The 16,478-nt window shown below is 37.1% G+C and overlaps 1 protein-coding gene across 3 annotated transcripts in view; it reads right to left on the reverse strand.

Annotated features, from left to right (window-relative positions):
• Window positions 1–16,478, reverse strand: part of MXI1 (MAX interactor 1, dimerization protein) — an 82,143-nt gene that overhangs the window by 6,200 nt on the left and 59,465 nt on the right. For all 3 annotated transcript variants that reach the window (XM_070603807.1, XM_070603881.1, XM_070603739.1), the window contains exons 4-5: window positions 1,216–1,330; window positions 430–601 (exon numbers count right to left, since the gene is read on the reverse strand). In XM_070603807.1, coding sequence (XP_070459908.1) covers window positions 430–601; window positions 1,216–1,330 — 287 coding nt within the window. The remainder of the gene's footprint in view (window positions 1–429; window positions 602–1,215; window positions 1,331–16,478) is intronic.

Raw genomic sequence — 16,478 nt, forward strand, 5'->3', positions numbered from 1 at the left:
AATCTAAAATTGTTTCAAAGTAGAAAATTAAAAATACATACATATATAATCAAGAAAAAAGTTCTATGCAGTCATGCACCACATAACAATGTTTCAGTCAACAACAAACCACATATACAACAGTGGTCCCATAAGATTAGTGCCATATAGCCTAAGTGTGTAATAGGCTATACCACCTAAGTTTGTGTAAGTACACTCTATGGTGTTTGCACAATGCAAAATCACCTAACGACGCATTTCTCAGAATACATCACCATCATTAAGCAATACATGACTGTAGTTCATACAGGCATTGTTAGACAATGATGTGACTGCACAAAATTTAGAATGATACAGTGTTGGCCAAAAAGAAGCAGCAAATACAGTGACTCCCTAAATCCAGATACAAGGATGCTTAGTATTTCATTAGGGAAGAAGTACACTGCCTACCTCGCTCTGAATCAGAACGATCTGAAGAAATAGTGGATCCAATGCTGTCCATTCGTATTCGCTCCATCTCCTGAGGACCCTGCAGCTGTTCCAGTCGCCGCTTTAAAAATCTCTGTTCTCGTTCCAAGTTCTCTAGCTGGTGCTGGCTCTTCCTTTCAGCTTCTTCAAGTTTCTAAAATGATAAAATGATATTTAAGTTTGTATATAGTCCAATACAAACAATAAAACTGATTTGTACCTAAAATATCAAAAGTTTTCGTCTTTGGCAGAGAAAACATGAATGAATATACAAGTATGTGTGTGTGTATAAAAACATACATAAATACATATTTTTAAACATCAAAAATAGTTCTTCACTTTTTTGTATGTGTAATGAATGCTACATTACTAGAACAGTATGGAATTTTTAAAGTCTGTAAAGTTATCTCCACAAAAGAGACACTTGCTCTGTAGTCTAGTTTGATGGAAAAATACTGAGGGACACAGCCAAATGAAGTCACCTCCACCAGAGGGCACAACTGCCTTTCTTCTGGGTATCAGCAGAGTAATTGTTATTTTCCTAGTATTCCCAGCTCTTCAAATGGCCATGCTGTCAAAACAATTTAGTTTAATCAGGTTACGTTGCTCCCATCAGATTCACTGATAAGTTTTTAGAAAGATTTCTCTTGAGGTCAGTTATTAAGGAGGGCATGGTGAGCTAGCTGATGTATATGAATAGGAATCATTGCTTATAATGAATCTGGGACGGAGAGAATCAGGTGCAAATATGAAAGCAAAAATTCTCACCTTAATGTGTGCTTTGGCTTTGTTGAGCAAACCAAGTGTTGTGTGCCTGGTGCAGTCTGGTCCTAGTGGAATCAGAACTTTTAAGCGTTCTAAACACAGGCGCAGATGAGCTCGTCTAAAAAAGACAAAAAAGTCAAATTAGCACAGCCTGAATATTCCACTAGAAACATCCTAAAACCTGTTTTTTAAGACAAATAATTATTTATACATAATTCAGTCTATAACTATGTTATACTAAATCTTCAGTTTCAAAGTATCTGCAAGTGCAGGCATGCCTACTGATTTTCAGTCTCTGCCATTTCTGTTGTACTCTGGAGACACTGGTCATTTCATATTATTATCCCCAGTGGTAATCTCTGTCAGAGATGATTTAATTTTTAACCTGCCCAATAAACTGTCTCAATTGTACTAATGTGGAAGTAGGAAAGCATACTAGGGCAATTGTATTTGATTTTGAATGCCTAAACCACAGCCTGGAGTAGGGGTTTTCAGCAGGGGTACCCCAAGGGAGTATAAAATGTTCACAAATTTCCATTTCCTCCTTCCCACTTTTTACACACACATACACCCCTCTCTATAACTGTAGCGATCCTACAGTGTTACATGTTATTATGTATTAGGTTGAACCATATGAAATTTCTGATATTCAACCATTTCTCATTTATATGAATGGCAACTTCATATGACCCAACATAAAACAGAAACAGTAAAATTCTGTGACAACCTAGGATAGTGTTAGGCAAAAGATACTGGCCCTGTCATCAATTCTAGCCACTGAAACAACAGCCCATACAACAGTCCCCTGCTTCCTAATATTTAAGGGTACCAGTTCATTAGCTTTTAATTTTTATTTCTCTCTCTCTCTTCTCTCTTACTACCCACCTCCAATTTTCTACACATGGAAAAAAGCCAGGTGACAAAATTTTTTACTAAAAGTCACTGTATTCTTTAATGCGTCCATCTTGTAGATAAATTAGGGGAAATTTCTCCTGGAAATACTAGCAGAGAGCCTCGTGGATTTACCTTCCCTGTACCCTAAAGAAACTATGATCACCATGAGAGTTCTGGGTACATAATTCCACTCTAAAAGAATACCAGTCCACATCTTTGGTCCTGTGCCTCTTAAGGCATAACAAAATTCAGTAGTTAATAGCGGATCTGAAAAGAATACCCATAAATGTGTTCATAGTTTAAAGAGCTATAACAACTTTTAACAGCTGTCTCAACTTCACCGGGAATAAACACATCCTCCATTTTCTCCTCAAAGAGTGCCAAAATGGTTTTATTGGCTCATCCACCAAACTATGCTTTCTCTGCCTTGATACACAAGAAATAATGTCAAGTGAAATTCTCAAATACTAGCAGTTTGAAAGAAGGGTAGGAGAAGGCGATAAACAGCCAATTATGTCACTGACAAGCAAGGATGATTAAGGGTAGTAAGGTCAAGAGGTTTGGCTGATGAACTGTCAAAATTCTTCAGTACCTGCTAGCCTACCTATACTTAAATGTTCATTAGTATTTCTATTCTAAATTTCCATTCTCTTTATTGAATTCAGGAACTCAATTCTAATAATTGGCTCTAGGCTGAAATCTGACATACCTGATGTGGATAAACAAATTTTGTTAATTTTCACCAAATGAAAGGCATATCAATGGATTCCCCTTAATGAGATTTAACAATTTTAAGGTCACTCTTCTCCCCTGTTGTGCTACCCAAAATCATAGAACCTTTAGCAATTTTTTTTTTTTTTGCTGAGAAAGATTCCCCCTAAGCTAACATCTGTTGCCAATCTTCCTCCTTTTTTTTTCGCTTGAGGAGGATTAGCCCTGAGCTAACATCTGTGCCAATCTTCCTCCACTTTATATCTGGGTCGCCACCACAGCACGGCTGACAACTGGTGTAGGTCTATGCCAGGGATCTGAACCCGCAAACCCAGACCACCAAAGCAAAGCATGCTGAACTTAACCACTACACCATGGGGCCAGCCCCCAAAATTTTCATTTTTAATTGGAAAACCTTAGATGAGGATTCTCACATGATCACAGCACTCTTGCTGAGAAGACTAAAAACAAACAAAAATCCACAGTAAAAAGTACCTGTAAATTCTTCATTAGGATTATTATAGCATATGCCTAACAACTGCACTCAAATGATATGACTGGAGGATGGAGAGAGAGACTGGTGGTTCTCTTGCTAATAATTAGAGGCTCCCAAGGGGGCTCTGAATTCGGTCATCTAAAAAAAGTTAACAAAGCAACTAACTAGTAAAGTTAACATGTTGCCACAAGAATAACTTGTCAATTTTGCTTAAATTACTTAACCCCAGAAATTCAGTGTATATATAGGAAATATCTTCTACTTTAAGAAACTTCAGAATGACCCCTTACTATAGTTTCACATCAAGGAAAAAAAAGGGTGGGTCAATTTTCTGTTTTATGAAATCTAAGTTAAAGTCTTACTAAAATCTAAGTAGAAATCAACTAAAATAATATTAAAATGTCTATTTTTTCTTTTTTAAATCATTCAGTTGTATATTCATTACGTAACTTTTATGTACTCAGCAATGTCCCAGACGCTCGAGTGAGAAAAGTAAAAAAAGAAATGTAAACTAAGAGTTTATAATCTAGACTACAGAATGAAACATATTGTTTTGTTTCATTGGGTTCATAATGAAATGAGTCATACAGATATCAAGGGCAAAAGAATCTGAATAAAAGGAGAGACTGTAATTGGAGGGGGGAGACATATAAAAGAGGTTGAAACTTGACTTTGGACTTGAAGGATACTGAATTTGTCTATGAAAATGCACGGATTTTCAAAGTTATTAAAAGAAGAGTACAGGACTCAAAGTTCATATATTGGGACCAAGTTTAAATCTAAAATTAGAAATGCCTTAGTTTTCTTTATTCAAGGGAAAACAACTGAGTTGGAATTCTCTAAGAAAATATCAGCCAAGTTAGCAGTCTGGTGATCTGCAACAGCACTGTCAAATCAGGAGCAGCCCAGGCCAAGGAAGTCAAGGCGTAAGTAACGCCTAAACGAACAGGGAAGGCAGACTGCCCTCTAAAATACTTTTTATTAGCCACTATTAAACATTTCTTCAGTCAAGTAATTATAAGTTTGCTCCAAAATACAGCTTACACCAAGAAAACATACCCTGAGATATCATGTCTTACAAAGGCCAGTTATGCCATTTTCCATATTTTGTAAATACGATCCTCCAAAATAGACAACAGTACAAAGGATGAATGATGAATGATGTCCTCTGCTCTCCTGTGGGGAAAGGTGTATCTGTGGGAGCCAAATGTCATTTCCTCCAGTTTTTCTACTTGTAAGTGAATCAGGCATTTGAAGAGCAGAATAACCAAGGGTTAATGCCCATTGAAGGACAGCAGCTGACCAATGGGGAGCCACACTTTTCAAAGTCGCCACCCAAATACTGCACACAGTTTTCCACATATGCCACTTTTAGGTAAATACACCCTTCCAAGAGTAGTGGATACCCTATGACTGTAAACTGGAAAGTTAAATCAGAAAATCCATTCTCCTTGATGTGCAAATTTTTCTCTCCAGTAAATTACTGAAACAAACATCCCAAAATTCTTCTTCCCTTACAATGGTGCTGTGCTGCTCTCTACCCTTACCCCCATCCCTGCTAGTAACCAGATTGCAAGCTTAACCACCAACGACCTAGAAAAGGCGTATCTTTTGATGCCATCTGGTCCTTTCTTTTCTTTTCTTCATTCTCATGTGACTGGTGGCTCAGGAGCCTCCTGTACGGGATTGCCAAATCATGGGCTGTAAGATATTGGGGGAAGAAAAGAGGACAAGAGACAGAGAAGAAAAAAGCTTGGTTTGATTTGAAAATCCTTATGCACTGAGAAAAAAAATTGCAAGTATCACAAGATGATGTTTTCCAAGTCTCCAAGAAGTGGAAGAGCTGACACAGAGAAGAAGGATTCATGAAAGGCATGGTCCTGTATCTTTAGTCAAAGTAGGAAAAGCAGATTGGGGACAGTTAAGGCTGCTGTTCTGAATATTCTGATGAACACTAGACTAACAACCAATAGAAAAAACCTGACATTGTAAAATTTATAGAACTAAACTTGATGGAAAATGTGAAAAAGTTTTAGCCCCCTAGTTAGCATTTACTTAACTTTTCACAACACATGGGTAGCTCAACGAAAACTATAAAATCCTTCCTAATTTAGCATGACTGACTGTGATGCAAAGTCAGGATGAGACACTGCGGTAGGAAGCACCCTGTGAGAAAACTGGAGTCTCCTTGCTGAGAGGGAGGGAACAAGAAAATGGAGAGATACTAAAGTACTTTTATTTTCAAAGACACTTTGAGGTCTGTTTTAAAATGAGATTTAAAAGTGGGTTTTATCCAGGGGAAAAGAGACAATTCCCAGTGACTAACCCTGTTAGAAAGAAGGTCCTATCAAAATTACCCACACCTTCACAAAGGGCAAGCCCCTTGTGGGAAAAGGAACAATTAGAGACTATCTGGCTTTTATTTTGGTAGATTGGGATCATTTTTCCCCCGAAGGAACCAATGCTGCTTTTGGTTTCAAACCTTGTAAACTCTACTGCCAAAATGAAATATCGCAGAACATGAGGGGATATGATTTTGCTATAAAATGACCCCTCCTAGTAGCTGCGATATTTTAAAGCATAGGTATATCAACCACAAGCACACATTGTTGAGGGAGGAGAGGGGAAAGAATTCGCTTTCAGAAAAAAAACTGCAAATATAATAAGATGATGTTTTTCAAGTCGTGTCTCTCTCTCTCTCTCTCAACTCTAATCCCTCTGCCCAACAACAAGAAATTTAACCCCTGCCTGGCCTCACAAACCCTGATGCCCTTGGAGGCATGGTCCTTCATTGGAACTTGCTTGTCTTTCATTCCTCCACTACAGGATACCAAGACTTTGCCAAGTAACTAAATCAAAATGGAAAACAAGTCAAGTGATAGGGACAGTACTTGTATTTTCCTCGGCTGGATGTTACGCAATGGGCTGAGAGTCCTCCCTTGAGCCACATTCTTCAAAGCTGCAGTGGCTTGTGGCCAGGTTTTCCAACTCCCTACACAACACTTTTGTACATGACAGCAGCTAGCTGCTTATCCTACACATTTTATATTCCAACGCTTCTCTAAAATTTAATGTGTTGAGAATCTTCTGAAAATCTCCAAAGTTACTCCCTCCAAAAATCTGCCTGCCTCCTTTTCTTACGAAAAATGACATTAAAAATGGAGCCAGATATCAAGCACATTCATGCTACTCATGAATTTTATTTACAAAACCAAATATCATGTTCAGCTTATTCTGTTTGTGAAATAAGAAAGCTTAGACAAGCTATTCCCATAAAATGGCATACAATTATGTTTCACTTCTAACTTATATATTACCTACTTCACAAAAAATAAACAGACAATAACAAAAGTAACTCCCAGGTAGTAACTTAGTAAGTGGCATTTCCCTAGCATCAGACCTGGTTGTGGTATGATGAGGCTTAATGACAACAAAATAAAAACTTAGGAGAGAATAGCTTGGACACTCTTCTCACTTTTCAAAAAAAACTGCTTTTATTAATATTCCTCTTTTTTTTCTTTTTTACAACTGTTGCCAATCTCCTTCCCCCACCCCCCCGCTTCTTCTCCCCCAAACCCCCAGTACACAGTTGTATATATTTTAGTTGTGGGTCCTTCTAGTTGTGGCATGTGGGACGCCGCCTCAATGTGGCCCGATGAGTGGTGCCATGTCTGTGCCCAGGATCCAAACCAGTGAAACCCTGGGCCACCGAAGGCGGAGCGTGCAAACTTAACCACTTAGCCATGGGGCCGGCCCCTCATTAATATTCCCCTTAATTCAATTTGTATCTTGTAAAATAACCAGATAGGAATATTAACACGTATTATAATGAAGTTGCAAATTATATGAATTATATATACTATATAATATTATAATAATATAAATTATTCTACAGTCACATTGTCCACCTCAGCAATAAAGGGCTCATCCATACACAAATAAGAAATAAAATCAGTAACGTTGAGACACACATTATTCACTCTTGGAAGATTTTTTTTAAATCGCTTTCTCCCAATAAAATCTTAGTTCTTATGGTAGGGAGCCAGAGAGTACTTAAAGCCAGAAGGATAAATACAGTATGCCTTCCAGAACTCATAATTTTCCTCAAAGATTTGAGAAAAACCCACCATTTTATATAAAAACAAACACAGATAATGCAAAGTATACTTTTAAGATAAAACAAGACTTCAAATAAATCTCACATTATTTCACACTACATCCCAGGACCTCCAGGATTCTATGTTAAAACTACTAGACGAAATTACCACAGATCACTATCAGAGTTCTAGACTTCAGAACATCATTTCTGAATTATGGCTTGGATTATGTTTTTCAAACGTTTACAGAGGAAGAATGGCGGGGGAGAGAGGATGAGGGGAAGAGGGAGAGATGTGAGTACTCAATAAATTAATGATGATAAAATAGTGACACATTCTTTCTCAAACTACACAGATTCTATGTAGGCTAAAATTTTATTTAGTCTTTACATCTCAGAGATATGAACAGGAAAAAGTGCCACTCAGTCAATAACAATGATCATCAGTAAAAAATGAGCTGCACCAAATTGTGCCACTGAACTAGATGCCATCAAGATTTTTAAAAGACGCCAGTAGTATTCTTTATCTGTTTGAAGATGCTACAATTTGGCCTTCTGCCTACCACCTTTCCAGCCTCACTTCCCATTACCCATACCCTTGCAAACCTCTTCCACAAACCAAATGTGCTTATATATTTACTGATTTCTCTACCAGGAATGCCCTCCTCTCCACTGTCCACCTAGTGGGCATCTAACTCATTTGTCAGCCCACAGCCAAACTATTGTTTCTTCATGAGGCCTTCCTTGACATACCTCTTCACACTATCACACTATATTTTAATTATCTTCTAGATAAGACTGAAGGAATACTTTCAATCATTTCAGTTCTTCCGATACGAAACAGAATGACTGGCACAGTGGGGAGGAGGGATGTAACATATTTCTAGGATACTTCTGGGACTCTTAACTCCCCAAAGTTGAGGTAGCAATACTAGGGCCTCCGAACAATATAATCAGATGCCAGGCCAATATTCATGAGAGATCTGCTTATGGATGCCAGAATTCTACACTGGGTTTTTTTGTGTGCAGCTGAGGTCACCACGAAAGATGAGCACATGTAGAGTAACCGACAATCTCTAACTTAACTCTTGATTAGAGTCGACATCTCTTTTAATAATGAAGCAAAAGGTTAAGAATTACAGCCATTACAACACAGTGACTTGTCAAAGTATTTACAGGAATGGGGGACTAGGAAAAAAAAGTCAGATGAAATTCATAGATAATTTTTTAAGTCCAATTTTTTTGTCTCCAATTTCAACTTTCTGACTTTATTAACAGACCTCTTAGCAGGGAGAAAATTTGACTCTTTTAAGTTTGGCTTCTGTTCTAGTTGCAGTTCAAGAAATAGTGATGATAAGAATAATGACTTGGGGCGGGCCTCGTGGCCAAGTGGTTAAGTTCGCACGCTCCGCTTCAGCGGCCCAGGGTTTTGCTGGTTTAGATCCTGGGCATGGACATGGGACTGCTCATCAAGCCACGCTGAGGCAGTGTCCCACATGCCATAACTAGAAGGACCCACAACGAAAAATATACAACTATGTACCGGGGTGCTCTGGGGAGAAAAAGGAAAAATAAAATCTTTAAAAAAAAAAAGAATATTGACAGGAAGGCAATCACTAAGGAGAAAAGAAACAGCTAAGAAAATCCAGGTTTGAGACGGGAAAGTCTAAAAAGAAATACTCCACAATGCAAGGCAGGGAAAAAAAAAAAAGTATAGTTTTTATCCTGTCTGATACCATGAGAAACTAGTGTTGCACAGTTTTTACAACATCCCAGGACTGCTGATCAGTTGAAGCTCTAGTGCTTCACGTAAACACACACATAAACAAATTATTTTTTTTATTGTCCTGCATTCATCTCTAAGGAAGACTTGACTTCTGACAGCCTCATTTGAAAAAAATAATTAAAATCTGGTTCTGGAGGCATATGTTCTTCACTGAAACTCCCATAAGGAATCCAATCTCCAAAATGATTTAACAGAAATTGTTCACTTGACGTCCATTCTGTGCTAAATTTAGCTTCCATGCATACATCTTAACCCCCCTCTTATCTGTTTATGAGGATTTGGTTTAAAAAAAAAAAAACTTGATCATTCATTCACCATATTTCTTCTTTGGTCACACAAGAACTTTCTGTATTCCAAGTTTCAAAGTCTGGGAAATAGGGCCACATCACTGGAGAAAACAGTGGCAATTTGTTCTAAATACAAAATAGCTTATTTTCCTTTGGCCACTCTCCAGGGATTCGGGCGAAGGGAAAGGATACTCCTCTCTGGAGAGACCAGGCTCTGAACCTGGCCTACTGTCAAAACTTAGCTGAGGGTGGGAGAGAAATTTTTTAAATTATTTTCTTTCACATCAATTTGGAAACTGATTAAAGATTTTCGCATTATTAACAGTTTTTCTACTCTTCAGCCTTTTGTTGGTGTTCATCCCTATTCTGGCAGCCCCCATTGGCTGCTTTAATGGTACCAAGGGGCTGAGAAGTGTTGCTGTCCAAAAGAAAAAACATGCTCTCACAGGGACTGGGAAGGCAATCTGCAATCACAACAGTAGCTACTTGTTAATTTTCTATTTGAAACCCAGTGATGTCAATAGTATTGTACCCTGCCAGCCACCATGGGGTAAAGTACATTTTGAAACCAAAATAAACTTCCTACGTGGTGGCAAGTCAAATTTGAGGCACAGTGATAACGTTAGTTCTATAAGACATTGCCCTAGTTTTATATACAAAATGTACACAACAAGCATTAGTCTACTCTTCTATAAAAGTTTAAGTCTAACTCTCACAGCCTTACTCCTACCCACAGCTCAGTGCAATTGCTTTATTATATCAAATTACAGTCCAGGATGGCAGAGGGAAATGAAGAAATATTGTTACTGATCTCTAATAAAATGGCAATCCTACACAGCACAAACAGCACACCCGAAGGAAGAATGCTTTGTAATGTAAATGTTCATTTAGAAGCATAAAATGAAAACAGCACAAAGCCTTTAAAAATGGCTCCACTAATAAGAGCTGTTTAGTATAATAGTTCATTTTAACAGACTGTATTCACTTAAGAGGAAAGACATGTTTTATTAAATGGAACAGGAACACTCTGGCCTATGAATTAATGCATCCCTGGAAGATGAATATTCACAATATGTACTGAATATGAGTAACCTGAAATAGGGAGCTAAATGATTAAAAGTGGTGACCATGCCTGCTACTGGCAGACGGCAAATGGTTTGGCATTGCTGGATATCTGCCAATTCAGTCAAGCCAGCCAGGGATTACTTTTCAAGTCACATTTTAGCAAAATTTCCCCAAAATCAAAATGCAGGGTTTTTTCATTTGTTTGGTTTTGTTTTTTGGGGGAGGGGGTAAAACTTGGGACAGGAAAAGGATAAAGAGCAATTTGTTGGCCAATGTGTAATTTAAAAAAAATAATAATAATCCCGAGGTATTCATAAATCATTTGGAACCTCTGGAAAAATAAGGCTCAAAGAATTTTTTAAATGCCATAATCCTGACAAGCAGAGAGATTTAATGTTTTGGTATAACTTTTTATTTCAAAGTTACTTAACGCTTCTGATCTTTCTCTTCCATTATACTGTATCACATTTTTTTCTGACCCCAAAGGGCCCAACTGAAGAATAGTTTTTGAAAGTTACTTTTGGAGGCAGCCTCGCATAACACCTGGCACCAATCCTGGACATGCTCTCCTCTGATAGAGCAGAAATTTTTTCAGTGTTGTTTTAGGGTGATGACAGATGAACATTTTTAGGTAGATAGAAAGTGAACATGCCTTAAGAACTACCTTATTTTTTAAAACGCTTATGAAAAGGAAAAGATATTCAACAGATTAACAATTATTGTAGTCTCCTAAAAGGCAAGCTTTTATCAGTAAAAAAACTGGGTTCAAATTATGACTGGTTTGCAACACTACAATTTGTGACTTGTTTCTATTTATATTTGTCTAAATCTTAGTCTGACTCTCCTCTGGATAAGCCCAGGAAAAAATTAAATGAGAGAACAATCAGAGATCTAATATTTATTTTGTATGATTCCAGCCTCAACTCAATACTATTATAGTTTTCCATCTAAGAAGGACTGCTACATACGTGCCGTTAGACTTTGATTCTAGAATAACCCTGAAAAATGCATACTGTGCTGTGAATCTGAGAAGAATGAAAAACCAGGCTGAGGGAATATGTTACATTCTGTTACCATCGCCAATCAAAATCCTGGCTATTCATAAGGGCAGGTGTGTGGCTCTCTGGCCTAAGGATATTCCAACCACAAGAACATAAAAATTGTTGCTCTAACCGAAGAAGGTGGTAGAGTTTGGAGGATAAGTTTGTCCAACTTGGCTATATTTCCTTTCAGATATTAGAGATACTACAGGATGATAATCCCAAAACATCTTTCAGGATCACCAACATCTCTAATTTCAGGAAACAAAACATATATGAAGGATCTTTTGAAACGATAAAAAATAAGACCCCAAATTTTTCAGTATTTTCTCCTAAGCACACCAGTATTTCCTGAACATTGCAAGCCAGCTAATACATGTTTCCTCCTCCATCTGATCCAATACATGCAGCAGTAAATTCCAACTGCTTTCAAGGGAGTTCTAAGAGCCCAGTATTACCAAATTGCTCTTTAGGAAAAGCCTCTTCCATTACAAAAATAGCAGTCTTGCAAAGTCGTTCAGCTCTATCTAAATTGTGTTATGTTTACAAATGTTTTAACTGCAAAGATGGAATTTCCAATTGAAAGAGAACCTTATTTAGAAGAGACTGGATTTCTTTTACAGCTATGCCAAATACAAGCTGTTCTGTAAAGGAATAATTGTGAATCAGGCTGGAATAAAGTGAATCAAGATAGAAAAACCATACTGACGTTACAATCTTAGAGAAAAATGCCATAATTGGTCACACCAATGATCTAAATGCCAAACAGTATGTTTTTGTCAGTGACACCAACAGATGGCTCAGGGAAACTATGATGGTTGTCCTCCATGACAATACATATATATTACAGAAACAGGGGCTGGCCCCGTGGCCGAGTGGTTGAGTTCACGCGCTCCGCTGCAGGCGGCCCAGTGTTTCGTCAGTTTGAATCCTGGGCGCAGACATGGCAATGCTCATCAAACCATGCTGAGGTGGCGTCCCACATGCCACAACTGGAAGGACCCACAACTGAAATATACAACTATGTACCAGGGGGGCTTTGGGAGAAAAAGGAGAAAAATTTCTTTAAAATCTTAAAAAAAAATACATATATATTACAGAAACATAACCCAACATCTTACTAAAACTCAATAACAATGTTTATCAAAGAACTGATCTAAATTGCTTGATAAATTCGTTGATTTTATTTTCATTTTTTATTAGGGTAGTAAGTCCCTATTTAGTTAGCACTTACTGTGTAAAGTAGGATTGTCCCTTTTTTTTTTTTTAATCTGAAATTTCTTCCTTCAAGCTTCAAGGGCATATACTCCCTAATGCTAGTCTAATTTATGATTTTGGTGAAAAAAATTTTAGTGTATCCTTTCTTAATTTCCAGATTTCTCCCCTATTCTAATTTAGCTATTGCATTTCCAAATTAGATAGCCCATATTTTCCTCACTTAATTTTAGGTTATTTTAAAGGGTCAGCATTGCTCAAATTACTTTTGGATAAAAGTATTGGAAAATAAAGCAGTTTATGAAAAATAGATTTTTTTTTTTTGTAATGGCATAAAATCCCATATCAACCTCCCATATCGGCTTTTAGGAAAACTTAAAAGAGAAAGGTTATATGTTGAAATTTTTAAGTCAATAATCTAAGGTTGATGTACTACAGCAGGCAGAAAGTTTACAAAGGAATAGGATTTCCCACAGAAACATCTTGTTTGGGGTCTCTATTAAAGGATAAATTGAGAAGCACTCACAGGAAACAGAAGTTACAAGGGGAAATACATGATCACAAAAGTTACTAGGCTCTTCATCATATAGGGATTACTAGAATAAAATGTACATCTTCAACAATACTCCCAAACAAAAAGACTTAAACCTAAGAGATTCTGGAGAGCTAAGGAGATGGTCTTTCACTTATCCTTATTTACCCAAAGCTATAGCAGATTTTTCTGTCCCAGTTGAAGCTTTTGGTTGTTTTCACAAGACACTTGGGCATTCACCAACACTGCCACTACAGGAGAGGGAGAAGAGTAGTAGACATCCTTTCGTAGGGAAAAAACAACCATTAAAAATGACACTGTATTTTAGCTGTCATTGGAGACATACCAGGAAAGCAACTATAGATTAAGAAAGTAAGAAGGCTTTATCACACTCTCTAAATGTAGTCCCAGGCCCATATCTATCTTATCCATGCTGAATAGCTGAAATAAGTGACAAACTATACTTTAATGATTAAAAGAGCAAAAAAGCTTCATGTGCAGCATTTCTCCTGAAAGCCCATTCAAACATACTGAAAATATGACAAAACCAATTTTGACAAACTCCTAGAGAGCCATGCAAGTCACAGGAATAATCATTCATAACTAAATTGTTCATATTAGCTTCAGCCCATGATAGCCACCTGCTATGAGTTTACCTCAACTCTCATCTGGGATACATACAACTTAGCACTTAATTACATATTGCTCATAGGGCTTTATAATAATAATAATCTTTTGTCTTCTACCTAGTTAGATTATAAATCCTTAAAAGCAGGGCCCAGGATGACTTCTTTTATCCTATCACCAATACCTAGCATACAGTCAATTTCTTGTAAGTGTTTGTCAGTTGATTTTTAATTATCTTTTGGAGTCTTTTGTCAGTGCCAGGAACTAAGCCACTTCAAACGAACTCTCACTTCCACCAAAGATTTTAAATCAGAAAACATGATCTCAGGGTTAATGGTAAATAAAACTGTTAAGAAACCATTATTATAGACATCTGACCATTACCTATTACTTGTAGGTCATCCTAGATTGATATTCAAAGGAGGTTCAAAACAAATTCTAAATTTTCAAGATCAAGGAAGTTTAAAACAAATCCTAAACCTAAATTTTCAACATATTTCCTACTTATTGCAAGTAAAAGTGCAAAGGGTGGGGGAAGGGAGAGAGTTTGAGAGAGAGGTCAAATTGTACTTTAGTGCAAACAGTAAAACTCCTGCTAAAAGATACTATTGCTTATTCCTAACCACAGTTTGTTGGACCTGTAACTAGCATCCAATTCCTCCCTACTAAAGGTCTCAAAGCTCCATCAAAAATGTTGGGCCAGCCCAGTGGCATAGTGGTTAAATTTGCAAGCTCAGCTTTGGCAGCCTGGGGTTCACAGGTTCAGATCCTGGGCACGGACCTACACACTGCTCATTAAGCCATGCTGTGGTGGCATCCCACATATGAAAATAGAGGAAAGTTGGCACGGATGTTAGTTCAGGGCCAATCTTCCTCAAGCAAAAAGAGGAAGATTGGTGACAGACATTAGCTCAGGGCCAGTCTTCTTCACTAAAAAAAAAATGTTGAGAAACCTCTAATTAACTTATACTTGCCAAGAAAGGTAGGGCCATTTTGCAAATTAAAGCTGCCAAGTTCAAACAAATGTTTGAGCTCCAGCTTTGCTATGTCTAAACCAAGAAATCCTAGATAGAAGTAGAATACAATTCTTCATATCATTTCCAAGAAAGCTTCTCCATAGAAGACCACCATCTGAAAAAATTTATTTTTAAATTAAAGCACTAACCAGAAAATGCCCTCAAACTAATGTTCGAAATCCATTTTTCTATTCCATTAAAATATTACTAAATTAACCACTGCTGACTACAATTTTAAAGTAAAAGGAATTTTATTGTGGCAAATTCTAAGGCCAATTAAAACTTTAGAAAATGACAGGCAAATGGGGGTCAGCCCCGCGTCCTAGTGGTTAAGCTCGGCCCACTCCACTCCAACAGCCCAGGGTTCAGTTCCCAGACATGGATCCACACCACTTGTCAGCAGCCATGCTGTGGCAGCAACCCACACACAATATAGAGGAAGATTGGCACAGATGTTAGCTCAGGGCGAGTCTTCCTCAAAAAAAAAAAAAAAAAGAACAATAGGCAAATACCTATTAACTTAATCATGAGTAAATTAATCTACATATCTTTATTTGTATGTAAATAAAAAATCTACAATCTCAAGAAAAGCAAAAAACTAACCACTAATATCTTTCCATATCTTTCCTTCCAAGCATAAGTCAAAACGTGCTAACCATAATTATCTTTTAAATTTCTAATAAAATGCTCAACAGAGCAAAAACAAGTTTCAGTATACCATATTTGAAATTCTCTAGTTACAGATCACTTCCTATTCTTGTTATCTCTATTTTAATTACTTCACAGCTTTCAGATGAGCCAAACTCCTAACTGCTTTTTTAACAAAGCTACATATTTTTATATTCTTACATACACACATACGCAAACAAACATACATATTTTTAAATTCTAGTATAAGAAGAATGGCTCTAGATGAATACCTGTGAGCTCCAAATGGACATTTCAGTAACAATCTCTTTGTCTAGAAGGACTTAGGGAAATTATCAGCATTCTATGATGTTTTCTTACAGCTATTAATTCTAAACTGAGAGAGACATTACCCTTCCAAAAGAGAGTAAGTCTTCCCAAGGCTCCTCCCAAGAACAATGTTCTAGCTGATCATGGAAACTTCCATTAAAGGATCTGTTTAAATGATTCTACAGGCTTTTAATGACATCAAATTAAACAGCTATCAGAATAAACCAAGTTACAAAAAATCAGAAGCAAAACAGGATTAACACACAACTGCAGATAAAAATCATAGAGAAGAGTCTATATCTAAGAAAGCAAGCTGAAATTTAATAAAATGCTGATATCAAGTTATACAGCTATGTAGACAGAAGAGGGTGACAACACATCAAGGGCAAGACACTTGTATAAATTCCAAACATTTTGAGGAAATGTTTTTACACCAACAACAAAAGATCTGTCACAGCTTCTATGCTATTTATAGTAAAACATTAAGTCACAGTTGAGTTTCTTAGTCTGCCGAATACCAATTCAAATACAGAGAGAAATGTAT

The sequence above is a fragment of the Equus przewalskii genome, chromosome 1 (assembly GCF_037783145.1).
Source record: "Equus przewalskii isolate Varuska chromosome 1, EquPr2, whole genome shotgun sequence".
NCBI classification, from domain to species: Eukaryota; Metazoa; Chordata; class Mammalia; order Perissodactyla; family Equidae; genus Equus; species Equus przewalskii.